At 37.5% G+C, this 23,869-nt stretch overlaps 1 protein-coding gene across 19 annotated transcripts in view; it reads right to left on the bottom strand.

The window, feature by feature from the left end:
- Positions 1 to 1,880: 1,880 nt before the first annotated feature.
- LOC119574187 (E3 ubiquitin-protein ligase HECTD1-like) overlaps positions 1,881 to 23,869 on the bottom strand; it is a 153,807-nt gene continuing 131,818 nt past the window's right edge. For 9 of the 19 annotated variants that reach the window (XM_037921297.1, XM_037921296.1, XM_037921299.1 and 6 more), the window contains 21 exons: positions 23,805 to 23,869; positions 23,140 to 23,370; positions 22,787 to 22,977; positions 22,380 to 22,632; positions 21,995 to 22,108; positions 21,669 to 21,851; positions 21,417 to 21,531; positions 21,069 to 21,286; positions 19,660 to 19,812; positions 18,679 to 19,486; positions 9,713 to 9,909; positions 9,289 to 9,438; positions 8,658 to 8,793; positions 8,102 to 8,342; positions 7,659 to 7,882; positions 7,331 to 7,416; positions 7,022 to 7,155; positions 6,446 to 6,599; positions 5,551 to 6,134; positions 4,602 to 5,292; positions 1,881 to 4,440 (listed from right to left, as the gene is read on the bottom strand). The exon at positions 23,805 to 23,869 is cut by the window's right edge and continues 187 nt beyond it. In XM_037921297.1, coding sequence (XP_037777225.1) covers positions 4,303 to 4,440; positions 4,602 to 5,292; positions 5,551 to 6,134; positions 6,446 to 6,599; positions 7,022 to 7,155; positions 7,331 to 7,416; positions 7,659 to 7,882; positions 8,102 to 8,342; positions 8,658 to 8,793; positions 9,289 to 9,438; positions 9,713 to 9,909; positions 18,679 to 19,486; positions 19,660 to 19,812; positions 21,069 to 21,286; positions 21,417 to 21,531; positions 21,669 to 21,851; positions 21,995 to 22,108; positions 22,380 to 22,632; positions 22,787 to 22,977; positions 23,140 to 23,370; positions 23,805 to 23,869 — 5,066 coding nt within the window. In that variant the 3' untranslated portion in view covers positions 1,881 to 4,302. The remainder of the gene's footprint in view (positions 4,441 to 4,601; positions 5,293 to 5,550; positions 6,135 to 6,445; positions 6,600 to 7,021; positions 7,156 to 7,330; positions 7,417 to 7,658; positions 7,883 to 8,101; positions 8,343 to 8,657; positions 8,794 to 9,288; positions 9,439 to 9,712; positions 9,910 to 18,678; positions 19,487 to 19,659; positions 19,813 to 21,068; positions 21,287 to 21,416; positions 21,532 to 21,668; positions 21,852 to 21,994; positions 22,109 to 22,379; positions 22,633 to 22,786; positions 22,978 to 23,139; positions 23,371 to 23,804) is intronic. The other 10 variants (XM_037921298.1, XM_037921302.1, XM_037921300.1 and 7 more) reach the window with 7 other exon arrangements.

Genomic DNA, 23,869 nt, shown 5'->3' with positions numbered 1-23,869 from the left:
AGGGTGGATGTAGAAACATCTTGGGAGGAAGGGGGAGGAGCAGAGCCAACGACATTATTGGAGTAAGGAGTAGGAGAAAAACCTTGTCGATGTGCTTTCTCTCTGGCTTTGCGTAGAGTGAGGCCAAGACTGAATCTGAGAGTTGCCAATTCAGACTCAAACTTGTAGGTAAGGCAGCCCCTATAAAATACATTATGGAAGCCGCCACAATTGGCACACGTACGTGCCTGTGCAGAGCAGTTTGATTGATTATGACCTGTTGGGCACATATAGGTCATCGGGCTGTGGAGCAGCAGTGTTTCGCAGATTGGCCTAAACGCCAACAATTCTGACATTGACGAGGTGGTGGTTGATATGGCCACAATTATTGACATTGACAGGTTGGAGGATGATATAGTAGGACAGGAACGGATTCTCCGCAAATGTAAACATTAAAGGGAAGGTCATGTCTGCGGAAAGTAATCTTGGCAACATCGGTGGGGTCTTATGACGGCCTCTAGGTAGAATGGTGTAGCATTGGCTTGATACTTCATCAAAGACCATGAGACCGGCGAGTAAGTCTTCTCCATATTCTGACCAATCCTTGTCGTAGACAGGACAGTCTGTCAGGGAGATGGAGCCAGTTCTGGTACAAGTACTGAGGGAAGGACGAAAAATCGATCCCATTTTAACTGGGTTTAAACACTGCATTCAAAATGTTTGTTGGGGTTAGTAGAAGTACGGGGACGTGTGAAAGATGAGCGAGATTGTACTGAGAAGGGGACAATAAGGTTGCAGGGTAGTAATATGCAAGGACTGGGTAGAAATGAAGATGAAGAAATGAAATTAATAAAGATTAAGAATGTTGTGAGATTGGAGGGTCGGAAAACCGGAAAAATTGAAATCTGTAGGGCCATTTTGTAACGGGACAAGCCCCAGTGCCCTTCATAAATCTACAAAGTCTCCATTACTGGCTATGGTAAGCCTAGAGTGTATTAGGGTGAGAAACTGTCACCTTTGAGGAGTAAGGGCTAGCCATGGCTCCCCCAGGCCGTTCATGACTGGCACAAAGTCAGCCTTTCATCCTTTCAACACGGCTCACACACCTTACGAAGTGAATAGCAGAAGGGGTTGGAGAAGAGAGGGAAGGGGAAAAGACCGTGCAAAATTAGCTGGGTCGAGAGCTGAGGCCCAAGGCAGGGGTGCTCCCCAGCACTGGGTCCCGTCTCCTTATCCTACCCCCCACCCCCACCTCCCCCACGGTAACAACGGGCATGGGATGGGGGGGGTGTAAGCGTTGCTGTAACTAATGTTATTACTGTCAACTTACAACTGCCGTAAATATTTCTGACATGTTTTCACTGATGTTGGAAACCGCTTTCACCGATTTTTTTTTTTTTTTTTTACGATACTGGGTGTTATTTTCTCTACCCGTATATTGCTTTTCCTATTTTTTTTACTGGTATTTTATTGACGCTGTTGCTTCTACTTTTGTTGCTACGGTACTATTACAGTACTCACATTTACTGATGCTGGGAGACCACCATTTATATTTATTTTCATTCAGATGTTTTTACTCAACTTTTTTATTATTTAAAGTCCTTGCTTTTCTGAAAGTACAAAATTACCCATCCACTGAGGGGAGATATTCTTCGTCAGGATGGATGCAACATTTTTACGAAAGACCACATTCTTTCCCTTATTTTTCTTATTTGGAAAAAATCTACTGTATAAAAAGTGCTAGAGAATTAGACAGCTGCAAGAATTCAATTGGCAGCCAGAACAGAGAATGAAAACAAGTTCTTCCTGTCTTGTCAAGAATGAAATTTAAAATATCCTAAAATAAGAATAGTCTAATCAGTATATAAAGCAACGGAAAGTATGAAAGAAAACACAATACAGTACTGTATGTAGAACTTTTTTTATTTATTTTTTTTATATTCTTTTCACAGATATATATATATATCTATATATATGCAGCATTACAGATCCACCATAAGTACATCATTACAATGTACAGGCACTTTGAACCTAGACATAGTTTAATGGATAGTGCCTGTCGTGCATTATGCATCAACAGACTGGCATAACATAACTCAGCTTTCAAATGTAAGGCTGCACCAACCAATATCACGATTCAGAGCTAATTCACTCATTCTAGAGTACAGTTTGATAGGGCATTTTGAACAGCCAACCTTTTAATATCTGCTCCAACTATGAGCACTAATATTGCTGGAGAAAAAAAAAAAAAAAATTAACATGTGGAAGGGAACTAAACAGATAATCTAGTAATATGTCAAAAATATAATTCTAAACTCTTTCTCATGCATTCTAACACACAAGCTTGCTTCGACATATACATGAAAATCAAACTACAGCGGGAGCAATGTTTCTGAGATTATGAGCTCATTGCCCGACTCTTAGCAATAATGTACTCATATATGAGCATGAATTGTTGGCCAAATCCCTATATTTTCTACTGTTCATTGTCCCATCTTAAGAAAGAAACTTCACATCTACATTTCCGCAGAAATAATAAATTCATGAAGTGATAAGGTCAATTATAATTTCTGTGTAATGACTTAGATAAACTTTTTTTTATAGACTTTTAGATTTTTTTTTTTTCCTCCCCATCAAAGTTCTCTCAAAACCTCACTGCACAAACTTCATATCCAAATATATCAACAGAAAAACATTTGCAATACTTTTACTATCTACAGTACAGCAGAATAAAAAATTCAGTACACCAAATCATGAAATAGAAAAGTCTTGACAACAAAAGAACAGGAAATAATAAGGCACAACACAGAGCATGACTATGATGTGACAATCTGCATAAACGTCAATAACTGTCAGCCTGTACTAGTGACAACGTAAAAAAAGAGAGGAGCCCTGTTACAAAGTTGTGCACAAAGCTCAAATTAAATACCCAAAATGCTAGTAAATGACTCAAATAAAAACATAATACACTACACTGCTTGAGGCTATAGGTGAAAGAAATTTGCCTATCATTGGTGTAACCACATAAGAGTGCTGACTTGTCCAGGCAGCCAAAAAACCCAGTACATTTTGACACAAAATGCCAGGGACCAAGTATTACTTACGAGAGAAGATATGCCTGGGTTGCTTCTTTCATATATCAAAAATGCACATACAAGCATCAGCTACTGTGAATGTTTAATCATGCTTACTTTCTCATGAGATCCTTCCTAACAAGCCAAGGTGAGAACAGCTGACACTAACATAACCACAACAAGATGCTACTCCACCACACAACCACCTAATCAACAATATCATCCCCCTTTTTTAATATTTTTTCCTCAGTATCATGGATGCTTAGTTGCTACTTAAAGACACATCACTGTTACAGTGGCATATTTGTGATGTACATCTCTATTTACAATTTGCTGCCTATGCAATGCCTTCAACATCAGTATCACAGAGAGACATAAGCTAATGGTGACAACATAAAACAACAACTGGCCATCGTCAGCCTGCATGGTATCAATACCTGTCAGAACATCAGGGTTGTAAGTCTAATGCATCACATTCACATGGCATGAAAACATTTGTGCAATATTACTCTGGCCGAGGTTTCCGCAAAGCATTCACACACATCACACCCAAATGTACAACATACCAAATTTTTCATCCTTGATCAAATGGGGGCTGACTAACAAGGTGAATGATTCCGATGTATAGGGTGGTCCAGGTGGTATAAGAAGTCTGTTTATGTCAATGATAACGGCTAGCAAGATGTGCTCTGCTCCACCAGGGAACATTTAACATGACATTTAACACTGTGCAAATTCATCTCTCAGACTTCAGAATGCAGACACATTCTTGAATTCCAGAATGTTGAGTTTTCTTGGTTTGATAGTTGACAACTGGTTCTGTGGGTTTTCATCCTTTTTTTTCTCAGTAAGTCAGTCAGTAAGTATGTGTAATTACTGAGCCCTTGGCAGCGATCATGCCACACTCAAAATTCCAAGCAAGTCCTTTTTATTTATAAGAAAGTCATATCACTTGTTCACTTTCACTTTTTACCAGCCACAAGGGAACAAATATGAACATTTTTTCTCACTAAAGTTTTCACTCAACACTAATTTTGGTCTGCATATTACTGCTGCAAATAGTCCAGAAATGTTGAACAATTTCTCCCATTCCTTGAAATTTGGCCCTGATATATATGCACTATTTATTTTTTGTCCATCAATATGATGATTTTGTCCATGAATACAAGAATTTTATTTTTCTTCATAAAATCTATTGAATTATTATACTCTTAATGCAATCACCTGAGCATAAAGTCTTTATCATTATTTAGTTGAGATGGAAGCCCTTCTCACGAGTGGCTGCAAGGAGCCTTTCCTTCATTATATTTTCCGAAGAGTAATCTGGTAACTTCAGGTAATGGACACATGTATTAACGGACGGGTAGGAGCCGTCACCAGCATCAACCTGTGGATCAAAGAAAATTTTGTTAAAGAAAATAATTTCATTACCAACTTTATCAGAAAAATCAATGTCTTTACCACTGTATAAAAGAGCACTGCAAAACTTTAAAACACTATATAAATCCTATAGCTAAACAGTCAAAATCAAGCCAAATCAAATCCTACCTTGCGAACCACAGTCAAGCGAGGATGTAGATTGGCCAGGCCACCAGGAGGCAATGAGGAGCATCCTGTTGTAAACTGCAAGAAGGCTTTACGTTCCTCTGCTGTAAGTCCTACAAGAATATTCACCAGTCTCAAGAATCCTGGCGAGTCTCTTGTGTATCCTAGCTTGGGTTCAGTGTAAGCCAGGATATCCTCACGTGTCCACATGGGTGCCTGGTCACCACACAACATCAGCCTTAATTCATCTGGACTAAATGCACCAAGTTTCTTTAGAGGGAACACCTGGCAGAATCCTGCCCGGAAAGCTTCCAACTGCCTTCTAATGCCACTCTCCAGAGCCCAGTTCAAGGTAAGATCAAGATAATCCTCCACATTGTCTAGGGTTACCTCCTGGTCAGATCCTCCTGACCTGAGCTCAATGGAAGTGTAACCCAAGTGGCGTGAAGGAGCAGCATACTGCATGGTAAGACACAGGTCCTCTAGTCTGACTGCTGGAGGTCCTGCACCCTGGCTGCTGCTTGGCAATGGAAGGGCCAGGTTGTGGAGCTGGAGGCGCCGATCCTCCTCTGTGATGGATGTATCATTAACAATCTGCTGCTTGATGGCCACGAGAGATTTGAGTTGCTGCAAGAATCCTCCCCGTTCTTCATCCACTTCACACAAGTCCTCTAAGGTAAGCAGCCCTGTAAACCTTTACAAAGAGTAAAAGGAAATTTATTCATTAAGTAATCAGTAAACTGATAAGAATTGGAATAAGAATTATTCTTGTAGACACAACACTTCTCCATTTATTAAAAGTAATACTCATTTACTGAAAATTTTCTGAACTATGTTCAATAACTCTGAGTATAATTAGTAATCATTAACTTAAGACAAGCAGAGACTTTGTTAAAACAATAAATAAATTAGTAAAAGTAAGTAAATAATCAAATTTGTGATTTAGACTTACCAGGGCTGAGTATCTGTGATGCGGTACTTGGGAGGGTCTAATTCCAACTCCTTCTCGCTCTCCTCACTAATGATAGAGGAGGTCATGAGATCCTCCTCTGCAGGCAGAGACGACAATCCTCCACGAGGCTTGATAGCGCTTCCAGCAATGCCTCTGTCCTTCACATTGGCAAACTCACCATGGCACATGAGTTTGAGGAAAGGACGAGACAATGGCAAGTCCACAAGTCTGTTATCCTGCAAAGTCTTGGCAAGGAATATTCCCAAGAAGGTGAATAATTCAACAGCTTTGTCACAAACAGAGCTATCCTGAGGAAGGGGAGCAGGGAAGAGGCCTCCCTGGCGACGGATGTAATATCCTGGAGGTCTGGCCTGAGAATCCCCATTCCCATTACCCCCATCAAGAGCTGGGGGGGTGATGGGGTCTGCAGTCTGGTCATCACACAGCCACATTCCAAGGTCAGCACGCTGTAGCTCTCCTGCCACCAGTGCATAGAATTCCAGAGTGGGGCCCAAGCCAGTGCCTTCCTCTTCACGGAATTCAACCTCAAGGATAGATTTGCGTGCTGCATGAATGTGCATGACCTAGGAAAACAATCAAATTATGGCAGTTAGTAACATTCAAAAAAATTATACTGTCTATTATACACTTTCCTAAATTTATTAAACCAATCTTTGAAAGTCAGATCCTAAATGGATCTAGGGATGTTCAAATTCTCCCTACTGCAAATCTTAAAACCCATGCCCCCACTACTCCATTCAAAAACATTCACTAACTCACAGGCTGCCTATCTATTTAATACTTGTTCAAGCTTCCCCTTTCCACTTCCTCTTAATTACACATCAAAAACTAATGGCAACAGAATTAAGCTCAAAAACTTCTCCCTTCTGCCCACCTGCTGAGCCCACTGCAACAGATTGGGGCCACGAGGAACAGTGACCCTCTCGTGCTTGAGCCGTCCCACCCTGTATTCATGTGGGTCATCTCGTCTCAAGCCTCCACGACGTTCGACACTAACGTCGCGTTGACTTTGGAGCCACACCAAGGATCTAAAAATGAACATTGGTTATCATTCTTTATTGCTAATTATTATGATTATAATTATTCTTATAATCATGATGATCATCAGCATCATCATCATCTTTATCAACCATTACTATGATTACAATTTTTATCACAAATGTTATAACCTGGTGTTGCTTTTATTCTATCCAAAATAATATATTTCCTCTGCCAAAGTTATAAACACACATGGAAAGTCACACATCATAATCAAAGTATATTCTATTACAAAATACTAAAATTCTTGATATTACATCTATCATTATTCATCACTATGATTACAATTATCATCACAAATGTTATAACCTGGTGTTCTTTTTATTCATCCAAAATAATGTATCTTCTCTACCAAAGCTATAAACACACACCGAATGTCAGATACCACCACAAAAAGAAGCAGGATTCTTACCTCTCTGGACCAAATGCAGTGCAGTTGAAGTAAAGGTGTCTAGTGTCAAAGGGAAACAGCATGGGAGTCGCATAGGTCAAGTCTTCGCACCATGACGGAAGTGCACCGCAGGCCAGGACAACAGCCTCTCCCACCTATAAAAAAAAGTTTTTGATTACAAAATTAATACCAAATTACATATAAAGTACAGAAAATGCCTTTGAATCCTAATCAAACTAATCACACCAAAAGAAAATCGAAACAGCCAAACAATAAGCACAAACTCTGTAATTAATAAAACAACAAAATATAGTCAAGTGCTTTACTAACCTGCTGGACTAGCTTATTTCCAACTTTCTTGGATTCAAACTCTTCGCACCTTACTCCTAATGTATCCATTGGTGAATCTGTTTTTTCTGAAGGAAAGAAAGGAAAATGTATTGAAGTTCTCAGGAAAAAATAATAGGATAAAACATGCATAAGTATACAAACATACTTCATCTTCAAAGAATATGTACACAAAATATGACATGTATCTGGACTGAATATGTTTCTACATTCCCTAGGAAAAACTGATGTAAAGCTGCAGACACACTTTTACCATCTATAATCATTAATAAAAGTAATAATATCAATGAATATATGCCCAAAAACATACCTGCTGCAGCACTATCCTGTCCTAAAATAAATAACTGACGTAGCAGCTGTAGCACATCCTCCACTGAAGGATCCCCAGTGGCAGTAGTGCTTGTGCTGCCGGGGTGTGTTGAGCCCGCGGCTTCAGTGAGGATGTTGGTTCGGGAACTGCGACGTTGGAAGGATTGGTGGCCAGAGGTTTCCCCTTCTGTGCCCTCATCTTCACGAGCCTCACCATAGACAAGACTGGAATTAAGAGTGTCTGGTTATTCATAACTGGTGAGAATGACACAGTGATAGAATCTCAATAATAGAAGTTATATCTAATACTTTATATTAACTTCAAAAGAAAAATGGAAGATGATGAATGAAGAATGAGATAGATAATCAAAACCACAATATCTGTAAAACAGAAGGGTAGATATTGAGTGAGAAAAATTATTTTTTTTACTAATATCTACTCACGTGTACGTTGGCTCCCAAATCCGTCTCAATCTCTCCTGACGTGAAGGGAAATTGGCAGTGTTCACTAAAGTCTGAACAACACTAAAGATGGTTGAAGAACTCTTAGTAATGGGCACATCAACTTCTGGTATCCCAGGGAGATTGGGTCCCCTCAGAGTGAGACTGAGCCGAGGTCCGCTTACCACCTCTGTTGGCGCATCGCATAAGTGGTCCTCCGTGCCTGGGGCTGGAATCTCCAGATCTGTGCATTTGTGATTAAGCATTAGGTTGATTGAGATTTCAAATTATCACTTCAATTTACTAGTTTTTCTCTATTTACCTGTGCCCCTGAAATCTTGATGTATAATATTCCTCTCCTCCTTTCTCATTACATCATATTTCCAAACTTTCCCAATAATTCTCTTGAAATTAATTTTTTCCCACAAACTACTATCTTATTATAAATAAATAATAAACAAGCAAGTGCATATCCTCACTTTTCTCAAAATCAACCTTAAAAAGGGCAGTCCCTGCTTGCTCCTATAATCAAACTCCAGAACAAAAACTTTGGGCTTACCCTGCGTTTGGTTTACATTAGTACGTCCTGGACGAGGGTCAAAGGCTGGAATGAGAGCTGGGAATTGTCTCTTTATGACAAACTCATCATCCCACCCTCTTCTCTTGCCGTTACGGACCTGACGGAACGAGGAAATCTATATCACTATATTGTTTTGCCCCATTTCCTGTTGGAGTAACTGTTCAAGAAGCTTTCACAGCTTCAGTTTCAAAAGTCTATCATATCAGATTATCAATTATATATTTCTCATCTCAAATATAAAATATCAAGAGTTGCAAGACAATTACAAGATGCTAAGCATTCAAACAGCAGCTATTCTTACTGTCTAAAAATCTGTATTTCTATAATGCACTGATTTTTAACTTCAAAACATTCTTCAGTTTGCAAGGCATAAACAAAACCAAATAATTTACTATTACCTGCAAACCTTCCCACACTCAAGTTGAAAATTACTTCATATAGTAGTATAACAAAAATACTAACCTAAATACAAAACTCTTTTTTATGAATCCAGTACATCTAAACACTTTGCATGACTATATCTACATAAATATAAATACCAAATACGTAAACAAATAGATAAATAAACACAACCAAACCAGTGAAATAAAGCATTCCATTCTATTCTTACACTGACTTCATAGCACTCCTCTTCTTCCTCATAATCATCATCATCGTCATCATTGTCATCATCATCATTTTCATCATCATCAGGATCCGGCAGTTCATCATCTGTCAACTCTGCAAGCAGTGTACTTGCCCGACAGCTTTCAAGGAAATCCTGAGAATAAGAGACAGACTATTGTTATCACCATGCAACCCAATCAACTGATGCTTAATACATAAATAATAATAATTTCACAAACATTACCTACAAAATCAGATCACTGAAAGATAAAGTAGCCTTAAAACAATATTCTCCAAGGAATCCAATGTTCCACAATTTATACAAGATAAGACTAAAAAAATAAGGAACAAAGGACCACCCCACCACCTAACTGTAACCCCTACGCTCCCCTGCACAAAGAATTCCACTTAGAGAAGCGTCCACTCACCTCTAGGCTAACTTGTTCCGAGTCACTGGACGTTGAGGTGAGGCTCATGGTCAGGCCGTGGGGGAAGGTGGCTAGGTTGGTAGAGGGCTGGTTGGTGGTGGAGGAAGCCGCAGCGCCCGTGGTAGTGGTGGAGGTAGTTGAGGTGGTGCTGGAGGTCAATGTCGGGTAGCTCTGCGCTGTGCTCAGGAGCCCAGATCCTGAATAAGGTATGGCACAGCAAACATCAGTACTTGAGTTCTTGCCCTTAGAGGAGATCACTATCCAGTGGCTTAGAAATAATTAAAATACTGACAACTATTATCCTTACAACATTTAACAAGATCTAACGCTTAAAAATAATCAGCTATAAATAAGAAAAAGAAACCTTAAAACCTACAACATTTTGTATTACCCTGAAAAAGTGATTATGAGCTGAAAGCAATATCTTCATTATTGAACACAAACAACTGGCATCAAGGATTTTCTGTTACAACATACTGTTTAAACCTGTCATGACCTGATATTTCTTGCCACCAAATCCTCACTCACTGAGGTCTTCACTATATAAAATACTCTTAATGACAAAGGGAGTACCTTCTTCAATGAAATGAAGCTACACCTCTATTCATACATAATGAACATTTCTTCCCTATTTCATGACAAAAAAAACATGTAATAATATATTCAAATAGAAGGGAGTTCTCTCCTTAACTAACATATTCTGTGAGATAGTATCAGTAAACAGAAAGATATCTACATGATATGATATACATGCTTTTAAGAAAGATACTTGTGACAAGGTATCTTTATATTATCATATACCATGAAAAAATATGCACAACACAATCAGAGTAAGAGAAGATTCCCATGCCATTTTCAGATATTGATTGGTAAATATTCTCAAAATGCTTGAACCATTAAAACATTACAACAAGACAGATCAAGCATATTCATAAGAATGAAATATGACAGAAAAATAAAAATCCTCCAGAATCATATGGAATAACAGGTACCATTAATCTCTTTTTAATCCTTCTGTGAAAATCATATAACTTCATGCTACAGAACATTATACCTCTAAGCACATTCTGAAAACATACACATCTAAGCCTATTTCACTAGCCATTATCTACCTCTAAAGCCTATGCTAAAATTGCACTTGAAAACGCTGTTGATATAAACAACTAAGCAAACAACATACTTCTACACTAGGGGCTATACTATAATACATAAACAAGTCTAAATGAGCTGATATAGGCTGTTCTAAATCAAAGCAAGGAGACTATCTCAGAGGCTTGAGTTGTGGATACTATGCACTGCAAACAATGGAACAAACATCAATTTCTTAAAAAAAAAAAAAAAAAAAAAAATCCTTTAAATACCAATATGACACAAAAGACAGTTATTTATCTTCAACAGAAACCTATCCACAACACAAGCCTGAGGTAAAATTCTGAAAATGAAGTTAAAACTATAATTAAAACAGCAACAGTAATAATAATGTCACCATCATCCATAAGAAAAGACTGTATTATTTACGATAATGAGAGAAATCAAACTGACAACAGAAAGGACTGTATGAATAATACACTTGACATGCATGCTATGAATTACTAAAAATTATTTCCTGAAATGATTATTAAACAACTTCCAGCAAAATATCAATCATGAAACTAAATTGCACTTTTTTTATAAAATACTTTATACAAACCTTATTTCAAAATGAATAAATAAATAAATAATATAAATACATTATATACATTATATATATATATATATATATATATATATATATATATATATATATATATATATATATATAAACACACAACCTCATTAACTATACAGTTAAATCTAGCACTAAATGCAATGGTATATCTCCTTACACATATATATCCAAATACCATTTATAAAATTAAAAGGTGTAAAAAAAATGTATCTCCCTCCACAAGACACATATATCAAAGGATAAAAAATGCACACACACAAACACATATTGGCTATCTGTGCATGTATGCATATGTATGAATATATATATATATTATATATATATATATATATATATATTATAATATATATATATATTGTGTGTGTGTGTGTGTGGTGTGTGTGTGTGTGTGTGTGTGTGTGTGTGTGTGTTGTGTGTGTGTGTGTGTGTGTGGTGTGTGTGTGATGTGTGTGTGGATGTGTGTGTGTGGATGTGTGTGTGTGGATGTGTGTGTGTGGATGTGTGTGTGTGGATGTGTGTGTGTGTGGATGTGTGTGTGTGGATGTGTGTGTGTGTGGATGTGTGTGTGTGTGTGGATGTGTGTGTGTGGATGTGTGGATGTAAATATGTATATGTAAATATGTATACAGAGAGAGATGTGTGTGTATACATCTATGTATATATTATATATGCATATATGTATGTATATATACATATATGTATGTATATATGCATATATGTGTATATATACATATATGTATATGTATATGCATGTATATATTATTATGTATGTATGCATGCAGGTATGTATTTATACATAGTATAGTATGTATATATGTATGTATGTATGTAAATGTGTGTGTGTGTGTATATGATGTAATTCAGGATGTTTGCATGCACCCATAAACACAATCACATCATTTATACACTTTACTTTATCTACCTAAAAATATATATTCCTTCTAATTCTCCTTAGGGCCACCTATCTTTTTTTTTATTTTTACTTTAACTTGCTGGATCTAATAGCACTGAACAATCATTAACTACATATGTAATGAAGTACTCACATCTCTGTTCTCCCTCCCTAGGTAAACAAGCACAATCTAGGAAGATGAATTCTTTAGTCAAAAGAGGAAGCATCTATGAGCCTCTAGTTGTTCATGTGCAATGTTTTCTACAGAATACACCCTAGTTCTCAAGATTCCAACTAAAATTCTCCTGCTTAAATCAGATTCATCGTGTTTTTTATTTGTTTGTTTGTTTGTCTTTCTTATAAAAGCAGTACTGATTCCTAGCAACAATTTTCTCTCCTTACGGGAACCTTGAGTTAGGTTGAGTGAATTTGATGTTAGACCATCCTCACTTTCCACACATATATTTCCACATAGCAAGATATGCCTCAATGCTTTCCCTTTAAGAGAATCTATATAATGCCTCTTCACATCTAATGCTTACTCTCCTACAGCACTGGGAAATTTTGAAGAATTTAAAAAAATGGCCACAAAATTAACAATAATATAAATAAAAACAAGCAGAACAAAATAAAACTATTCATGAATATAATTCTTCTTGCAATGTACACACAAAATCTGCATTATAAAAGTAAGTACTTGTATGTACACAATATGGGAGCTATTGTGCTGACCTGCCATGGGAAAACAGGCTATCTTCAAACTTTCAATTAGAGAAAACCTACTTATAAAAAAAATAAGATAATGAAGAAAAACTTGAAACCTGACACATATCCTAATTCAGAGAAAAAAATATATATATAACCAAGCTTTGTCAAAATTCCCTGAATCATTATACATGGTGGAAAAAAAATACAAAAAGGGAAGGGGACTGCACCCACTCTTCGCCTACTGAATCCTTTTCAGGCAGGATAGGTCATGCAGTTACCTGACTGAACACTTCAATAACTGATCTCAGGGCACTACTCCAAATGTTAAATATTTGCGGTATTGGTAATTATCAGTTCTATATCCAACTGCTGAAATGGAAGTTTCACAACATGAAATAAGGAACTACTAATGAAATAATAACATAGCAAACAAACCTGCCCTTTTATCTGAAAATGATAAGTATGACTCCCCTTTCAATAGAAGAGGCAGGCATAGGATTGCAATAAAAAATCAAATGTATAAAATATTCACATCTCTGAAACTTTGTAGATTTTATGCCAAATGATAGCACCTGAGGATATTATGAGATTATATGGGCTCAACCTTTCGTACTAGTAAACTTTTATAATTTCTTAACTAATCATCACACAGAGACCCTAGCTCATGGTGTTCATGTCTCAGCCCTCAGCATTTTTGCCTCAGATAGTCTGATCTAAGACAATGATTCTTGAGACTTGCTTTTTCGATATATAAAGAAATGCTCCATAATGAGTTGAAAACTCTCCCTCTAATCCCTCCTCTCACAGGCAGTGTAATAAAATGTAGTCTCAACTGTGTAAACCTACTTTCAAAGGCAGACAACTAAGCAGACTGGAAATTATGAGGAACAGAAAATATCATTACTAGTTGCAAACAGTACCATATGATAATGTTGTGGAACAGTCCTTATCAAAATTCAGTCAATGTTAGTTCACTTTGTAAGTGATTTAATGTTTTCTTGTTAATTCCAAAAGCAAATGGCATGATTAGAAGCTAAAAATTATAATATTAAGTAAAATCTCAAGAATAAATCAAATTCAAAACAATTAAGGCAACTCCCGCTTTGGTCAGTTTGAAGTAACTCATTACTATTGAAATAGAAGCCCATGCAACCCTGATTTCATTTGAGAAATACAGGGAGTAATACGCTGATTTTGATATCATTTTCCAAATTCAATAATGCAATTTAGCTGGCTTATATTTCAATAAGGATTATTCACATCATAAAAGGAAAAAGGAAAAAACTTCAGTTTCATTCTCTAGTTTAAACTACCCTAAACTGTAAACTTACCCAATGTTACAAATGTATGCACCCACCACCAAAGCAATCATGTGTCTCAACCATGCACTATAGTCATTTTCCCTCTACGAATAAGAATCTGAATATACTGCTTTAATGTTTCACAAAATATTTCAATTAGAAGCAGTGAAGTGAAATTCTTTGTTACATCATCTTCCTATCTTTAGGCTTTTTCATTCATGATTGTAATCAAATTATATTTTAAAATATACTGATCAAAACTATCTGCTGTACATTTTGGGTTTACATACACTACTTAAATTTCTAATTTACTACAGCTAAATGACAGAGAACTGCACAGACAAATATTTCAAAAGTTCTTAGTTTTTACTTGCCTCAACACAGATCTAAAGCATGTCACCTTTTCTTTCATTCTGTCCTCAAAAAATTTCAATGTCTAAATTTCATGTTTCCTAATTTGTTCAGCCTAAAATCATATCCAACAACTGCAAATCATTTAGGTCAATGTTGGTTCCTGATCTCAATGAAGTAGCTTTTCCCACTTCATGTATTTCTCATTTCCCTTACTATTACCTCATATCATACTTCCCATAAACAATTCAAATTCTATACTACATATCATATAACCTTCTATGAAAATTCTATCTGATTGACAATCTACCACTCATAATCATGTGCACAGCAAGAATTTAACTTGCATTCCTTTCAAAAAAGTTAAATATTGTCAATAGTTCCCCTACAGCTTTGACCCCTACAGGATGGCAAAATTAAGAGCTTCATGTGTTCAGAGGATGAGAAAAACATTTTTCCGTTTAACCCACTGGCACCAGGTACATGCACCTTCCACTGTGGTTTTGTTTGATTAATCTTATATGCACAGATGAGTTCACAGGTGCTTAATCACCAATAAATTATGTATTAGGCCAGCCTGATCTCACCTATTCATTCACTCCTTAAATTTTGGGAAAAAGTTTTTATTGCTATTACTATTACTACTATTATTAATTTCATTATTATTATCATCATTACTATTATCATCCTAATACTATTAACAATGATAACAGTAAAATAGACAAACTTCTCTTTCCAAAGTTTCAAAGAACAGAGTAAATTGGTGGGGTCAGGTGTGTCTAGTATTGACTCCTTGACTTGTGATACCATTTATGTATAAACAGATTTTATAAAACAAAACAGCAGTGTAATACAGAAGTACTTTGGGTTGAATAACATTTCGGATACTTATAATATGGATAGTTTGGACATTTTTCTGAAGGTGCAACTGCCTTGTTTCAGTTTCACCAAGCATGCCCATATACCTGACAAGAAGAATCAAAATCAAATATATCTGAGCTCCCATCTAACATGGACTTTGCAGAATTGAAGTTTAATTATGTGATTAACTACATTAATTCAGCAGAGCATTGTGCAGATAATTCTGCCTGAATATAAAATGTACACATGCATGCACACAAAAATATATATGTATACATAATATAGGTTATATATATATATATATATAAATAATATATATGTATATAATATATATAGTATATAATATGTATATATATATATATATATGTATATATGTATATATATGTATATATATGTATATTTTATGTATATATAATGTATATATATATATGTATATATATATATATATGTATATTATATATATATATATATATATATATATATATATATATATATATATAGAGAGAGAGAGAGAGAGAGAGAGAGAGAGAGAGAGAGAGAGAGAGAGAGAGAGAGAGAGAGAGAGAGAGAGAGAGAGGAGACTTATATATATAATATATACACATTATATATACATACACACACAAACATACATATGTAATTTTACATTTAAATATACATACACATATAAATACATACACACACATTCGCACACGCACACGCACATGCACACACACGCATACACATTTTTTTGTAAAAATCACATTTTCTGGTAAAAATTTCCTATCCATACTAGCATCACATCTCCATTTTTTCCTTTTACATTTTAGACAAGTGTTAGTTTGAAGAAATACTATTTTCAGTATTAGGGTTAATCCTAAGAGCAAATCTAATCATTAATGCAACAAAGGACCAAAGCAATAGGCAGCTTTCTTTTGCTTCATGGTCACAATCACTGTGTTAATTGCTTAGTGTCAGTATAACATTACCTCATGCACTTTACACGACAGGCTAAATTGCAGCACATGCTATCATAGGAGAACCAAGAGTTCCTGGAAATCCCAGAAGTTCACAGAAGTTCTGTCCTCTAAGCAACCCACACCTGTACCTCAAGGTAAGCTTTCACCCCACAAGGGTAAGCTTACATTCTACACAGTAGCTTCAGCATGCACAGCTTCTGAGTATCTATATACCTTTCAAAAGAAAACCTTGGAATGCCAGATTATATGGAACTTGGTTCAGGTGAGGAAACACCATATATATTTGATATATATTCTTTTTTTTCTTTTTTCTTCAATAGTTAACATACAAAGGTAAAACTGCACAAACATTTAGCTCACTTGAACCAACTTCTGAAGATTTTGGGTGACAATGCTGTCTTAGTTCCCTCACCTACTGATATAAATGTATAAATATCAGCTGCAGAACCTTTACCGCATAAAAGAAGCAAGACAGATGAACTACTTACTGACCAGAAAGTCTCTGAAATTCATGAGCTTCTGTTCATTTTCATAATACAAAAGTTAGTCACATACTCTGCCAAAAAGAGATGATCATCAAATGATTAGACTCATTTACTGCTGTTCAATAAAATACTGGTCAATATGCAGATAATCTGTCGTTTAATAATACCTTAGTCAAACACCAAACCACACTGTACTGAAAACTAGTGTTATGAGATCTTGACTGGCAGTGAAGCCATCAATGTACACTCTTTGTACAAACATTTGTTAATGACAACTTTTTGAATGTGGCATGATCCACATACCTCTAAATGTATAGTAAGGTTGGGTGTTGCAGAAGGCTTGATGGTGTGTGTTACCACGTGTCTTACCAGTGCCATAACTCATAATGTGAAGCCCAGGCAGATATAGCCTTTACCACAACAAAAGGGAAAGGACCTGATGCCTGGTAAGGATAACCATTGATCATAGAAATCACATCTAGGTTACTGGCACCTGGTAAGCACAAGAATTTACCTGAACAACAGGAGTGAGGAGCTATCATATAAATTACCCACAGATGCAATGCAACATCTGGCCTTGTAACAGCTGAATTATTTATTTATCAATAATGTATCATATATTGACACTGAGAGTGAGAATGTGAGGGTGTATCAGTCATTGAGTGAGTGAGTGAGTGAGTGAGTGAGTGAGTGAGTGAGTGAGTGAGTGAGTGAGTGAGTGAGTGAGTGAGTGAGTGAGTGAGTGAGTGAGTGTGAGTGTGAGTGAGAGTGGAGTGAGAGTGAGAGTGAGAGTGAGTGTGAGTGTGAGTGTGAGTGTGAGTGTGAGTGTGAGTGAGAGAGAGTGTGTGTGTGAGAGAGAGTGTGTTGAGAGAGAGGAGAGAGAGAGAGAGAGAGAGAGAGAGAGAGAGAGAGAGAGAGAGAGAGAGAGAGAGAGAGAGAGAGAGAGAGAGAGGTGTGAGTGAGTGAGGGTGTGTGTGGTGTGGTGTGTGGTGTGTGTGGTGTGTGTGTGTGTGTGTGTGTGTGTGTGTGTGTGTGTGTGTGTGTGTGTGTGTGTGTGTGTGTGTGTGTGTGTGTGTGTGTGTGTGTGTGTGTGTGTGTTTCATTCACTTCTGCGCATTTGCAAGTGTGTTTGCATGTGTGCAATCTTATCTGTGCATTGGCATGTGATTGTTCATGCATGTGTTTTCATGTGTATCTTTGTATGTGTATTAGCTTGTGTGTGTGTTCACATACATGTGAACACATACTCACTCATTCACTCATTCACTCACTCCTCTCTCTCACTGACTCACTTAATTAAATGTTCTGATATTTTAAATTTTCATGTATAACATAACCATCAATATGTTGCCATTAATGCACTACAATCATATGACGTCTATTAATGTTAAAATATTGATGCTACTATTATAAATGTAAATTTAAATAAATTATACATTTAATAAACACATTTTAGGGCAACTGGCCTTAGAACACTTTTGGACATGCATACCCTCTTACATTTTACCCCATATCTTTCAAAACACTAGCAGGTATTCTGTGTCTCAGTATATGATAATGTGTGGTTGTGTTCCTCTGCAAATTGTAGTAAAACAAAGCAGAAATCATTTTACAACACAAGATCACTCTTCTTAACATGTCTGACTACTGGTCCTCACTTCATGTGTTCAGGATTGTGGAGAAGTGTACAGTTTAGCTAACCTGGGAGGTGGAAGTGTGAGGAGAGGGCCAGACGGACCAGACTGGACATGGAGTGGGTGGAGGGCGAGAACACTGGATGAGCCAGGGTCGGGGGTGGCCCACCTATCAGCTGACCTAAACCTGTGCGCATATTAGTGACACTAGCAGGCACATTGGGAGCATGGGGTGCCACCCCCCCACTGCCACAGATCCCAGAGCCGGGTGGCATGGTAGCTGATCCCCCCCGCCGCCTGGCCACCTGGGCAAAGGTCTCCAGCAGACTGTGTGTCAATGGTTCAGAATCAGCACTGGTCAGGTTGGGCACACTAACACTCATAGGCTGTGAGGACATGGCGGAGCGCCCAGTGCAGTCCCTCTTACCCTCACCCGTCACAACACCCCCACATCGCTTCCTGCTGCTACTGCTGACACCACCAATGCTGCTGCTGCTGCTGCTCACACTGCCACTGATCCCTAGGTTGCCCAGCTCACCGAGCTTTTCTTCATTGACAGTCACAGCCGGGCATTCTCCTGCTTGGGCTAAGTGGCCTGATTTGCTGCTGTCTGCAGTTGGGTGCAGCCCCACATCCATAACAGTCATGGCCTCACTCATATCACCCGTACCAGATTTGATATCAGAGGTATTGAGCACAGACTCCAAAGAGGACATGGCATCGGAGAAATCAGAGGTGAGGTCACGGTCATGCAGGCTGAGTGACTGTACTAGGGTGGCTAATTCTGAGCCTTTGTCCCGCCCACTGCCTTCCACGCTCAGGAGAGCCTCAGCACTGGCCACACTCAGCACATTTTCTGCAACTGTCTCAGCAGCCTGGAGAATTTGGATAACCAGATGTTTAAGGAAATACTGACTTGTGAAATATGTGATTATCAATTATTTTCAAAAATAAAAACATGGTATCATTCAAAAATATTAAGAAAAAATGCAAGAATGACCAGTCCTAAACAATGAGCATAAGGTATTACTAATAATATGGATATTACCTTTGCAGTGAGATTGTCATCAGATGCTGCCTGCTCGGATGCCGCCACAGAGTGTTTGTGTGTGTCTGTGGTTGCCTGAGGTAGTGAAGGTGTCGAGCTACACTTGCGACTTGTGAGTACACTTGTACCTTGGCTGACTTCTGTGCTTACCACCTGTTATGAAACAAAAATCAAGTTACTTATTGCAAAACTCAAATAGGAAAGAAGCTTACAGAAGGACATAAGGGTTGGGGTAGAGGCCACGAGCTCATGACAACTGATAGTCAAATTAAATTGAATAGTCAATTTTGATTAACTAATGCTTTTAAACATCTGTTTGAAATGGGGGGGGGGGGGGGGCTGAATCTTATATTTCTAAATATTAACCCAATGCTGCCAGGTGGTTTCCTAATACAAAAGCTCTTTCTCCTGGGCCCCGCTGCCAGGGGATCATGTCGGCACCATAGCATGTGTGACATGACCGTACAAGCCCCCAGAAAACAGGACTGTGCACCTTGGCATGTATGCACATGCCACCCAGAATATAGTCCAGGCATGCCATGGCATGTATGTACATGCCACCTGGCAGCATAAGGTTAATATAATGTAAGCTGTATGTTCATCATTCCCAATCAGATATGTGTATCTATGAAGTGCTCTCAGTTGCTACTACATCTGTAATTACTAATTTGGTATAACAGAATGAATTTAATTCACATACTTACAGTTCTCATAATAGTTTTAGAAAGATATGTTAATGAACAATTATCTCAGTAGAGAACAATAAATTAGGATGAAATATAATGTACCTAGAAATAGATTTGTAGACAGACATATTCCTATATCTTGTACACAGGAAAATTTATACTGCCAATTTTAACACTGACCTAATTGTTCTCGAAATATATATAAAACACGGATTACAAATAAAAAATGATGAATCCTACTCAAGCCTATTTTAATTTCTTCATCTATTCTAATCATAAACCTTTAATTTTTCTCATAAATAGTTTGATTATGGATTTGCAAATAAAATAATAATGCATAAAACAATAACTGGATGTCAAAGACTCAATATAAATTTCTTTTATTTGCAGTTCTCTCCAACAGTAATGATAAAATCTCTAATCAATATGGTTAAATAATAGGAGGATGCTGAATCTGCTCCTTGGTTGCAAAATCCCTCTACTTTACAACCTTTAACCCATTCACAAAGGTTGGAATCCTATGACTTCACAGTGCTGGACAATTACCCAGGGACAGAGTAGTGAGCCCTAATGCACCCCAGACTTGCCAAACTTTACCCAAACTTTTACCTGGAGTGTATGGGTGAAAGTACCAACTATCCAAATGCATCTCAATTAATTAAAACAAGAACTACTCATCCAAGACAAACAAATCCAAGCAAGCTCAATGCCTTTCCTCGTTACCTTGGTGGTCTTTATGGCTGTGGTGATTGTGGGTATTGACGAAGCAGGTGCAGATGTGGTGGAGGTGTTGCTGGATGAACTGCTGATGCCTGTGGACACAATGGACACCTGAGGAGACTCAGGATCATAGCCAGGGGCCAGCTTGAGATCATACTTGCCCTCTGCACCCATGCGGTAGCTGTTGGAGGCTCCGTGATCCCAGGTGACGTCAATCCAGCCTGCATTGGAATTTTTTAGTTTGAGTTTAGTTTAAAATGTCTGATGAAGAAGAACAGGTGGAAATATCATGTTATCTGTAAAGAGAAGTTCTGCTATTTGGCAACATTTAAACAAACTTTACAAGATTACCATTATGAAGTTCGCCTGTAATGGTTCCTTCGCTTGGGGGGTTGCCATCCTGGTCACGCCACTTCCAGTCTAGTCCACGTACCACACGTGCTCCAACTACCATGTGCTTCACCATCTGCCAGAAAAGGCAGCTCATAAGATACTCATTCTTTACCTTGATTAAAGTAAAATGGTCAAGCATGTATAATATTCTGAAAAATACAAAAATTCTTAACTGATGATCTTCAAAATTACCATAAATAAAACACTCACCTGTGACTTCACCAGTCTCCTCTGCCTTCGCAAATTTGCCTCTGCTTCCTTGGCTGCTCTGCCCAGGTCCTCACAAACACCTGTGACTGTGCCATAGAGCTCAAGCCCAGAGAGAGAGAGGTAATGGGTCTGACCAGATGCATTTTTACCTGTTTGCTGAATACGTACGTGTCTCCATCCAGTCTGAAAAGGATGACAAGAAAATTTGTTTTTACATGATGTAAATAAAACACTAGATATCTAAAACTAAAATATAAATCAACTGCATAACACCACCATAATTTATCTTCCAGCAAAACAAATAATGGTCCAATATTCTAACATACCTTTTCATCTTGTTGTGGCTGAATGAACCATGTGTGAGTGCTACCTGGCTCATTGAGTGAGCAATCATCCACATGAGTGTACAAGGTTGTCCAAGTCATGCCATCTTTAGAAACCTGAAAAGAAATCTTGCAACTCAGATCATTATGTTCTCACTTTATCATTCTTTTCTGTCTAACCATTCCATGTAAATAAAATACCAAATTCTGATATCAAAAGTTTTCTATAAATGAAGGGCATTCATATTTTCTTTGAATATATGGAATTGTGTATCCTTGGGTTTATTCCAAAATAAAGAATATGGAAATATTTAAAAAAAAAAAAAAAAAAAAATCAAGGTAAAGTCAAAAACTTGTTCCTAATCTCATTATCCTTCTTCCACCTTACCTGGAACATCCAGTTACGAAGGGCTGATCTGCCGTAACCTCTTGCATGTCGGAGAGTATAAGCTGACGGCACAAACCATACACCAAGATCAATAGCAAACCAGGCTCGCTTATCATCATTGGTGTGGCAGTTCAAGGCTGATGGGTCACGGCTAAGTATATCTTCTAGACGTCCATAGGGAAGATTGCGCCCCTCACTAGAGGTCACTACCACTAGGCCAACAGACGCTGGATTCACCCATTCATATGCAGTCCTAGAACATAACAGGTACTTAATCTTCTACGTTCCACCTAATACAAAGTGATGAACATTAAGGAATCTAAGGAATATTCAGGCATCTCACAATCTCGACACTTTCTATAAGGATCACCATCCTTATCAATGAAATGAAGCTGCTCATAACTTACTTTGCATTTGTTCCAATCCAATAAATAATGCCATTCTCATCGAAATCTCTGTTGCATTTAAATGTGAGTTTCTGGCCCTCCTTCAGTTTGCGGACAAAAGCAAAGGAGGCTCTATCAAAATCATACCACTGCTTTGCAACCATTTTTAGAAGGTATCGCTCAAGTTGCTCAACTGTGGCCAGTGGTTCCATCTACAAAGAGAAAGAATACAATAAAAAATAAAATCACGAGCATTGTGACAAAACAATATAAACATTTTAATAATACATGCACATCATTCTCGTTACCAACACAATCATTTTTTATTTAAAAAAAAAGGGGGGGGGGGAGTCATCAACACTTCCTTTTCTTACCTTCAAGGTTCTTCCATTCCTGTCAATCAGAGAGCTCTCTCCAGGTGCTCTTTCGAGTCTAAATCTAAGACGTCTACTCAACACCTGCAGGCCCGAACCAGCTCCAGGAATGTCATATATATACAATGGTAGTTTTTCAGCACTCTCTAGCACTGACACCAGTTTGCGTACAAGCTGTGTCCCAGGGCTTACAGAAGTGCTAATTGTGGCTGTCTCTTCATCTACTTTGTCCTGTAAGAAATAATAAAGAAAAATTACAACACTGCCTAACTACTACTCATTTTACTATTATGCAATATCAAATGCAATGTGTTCATAAATATGTGTATAATGCTGATTTTATGCTATGGATATATGGGTGTCTGAAGTAACCAAATTATGTGACAGGGATACATTCCACAGAAAACACTCATCAAACAATTCCAGTTGATGGGTATATTCCACCCAAAATATTCAAGCCCTACAGGAATTAAGTGCCTGACTACTGTCTTATTCTGAGAAAAATCTAATAACAATGGTGCCATTATGCATCACTTTCCATCATTCATTTATTACAGAATGTTATTACAATCTAACACAAAAGTTAGGAGGAAAAACTGTATTGCTCTATTTACTCTATTTATAACAAAGACTGAGACTGAAGTAATACAACACCACAACCATACCTTAAAGCAGCTCTTGAAGACATTTCTCCGCTGCTTGATCATCTTGTTGAGTCGTCGCTGGGAAA

This window comes from Penaeus monodon, chromosome 6 (assembly GCF_015228065.2).
Source record: "Penaeus monodon isolate SGIC_2016 chromosome 6, NSTDA_Pmon_1, whole genome shotgun sequence".
Lineage (NCBI taxonomy): Eukaryota > Metazoa > Arthropoda > Malacostraca > Decapoda > Penaeidae > Penaeus > Penaeus monodon.
Note: the sequence above shows the minus strand (reverse complement) of the source record. Positions and strands in the feature narration are given on the sequence as shown.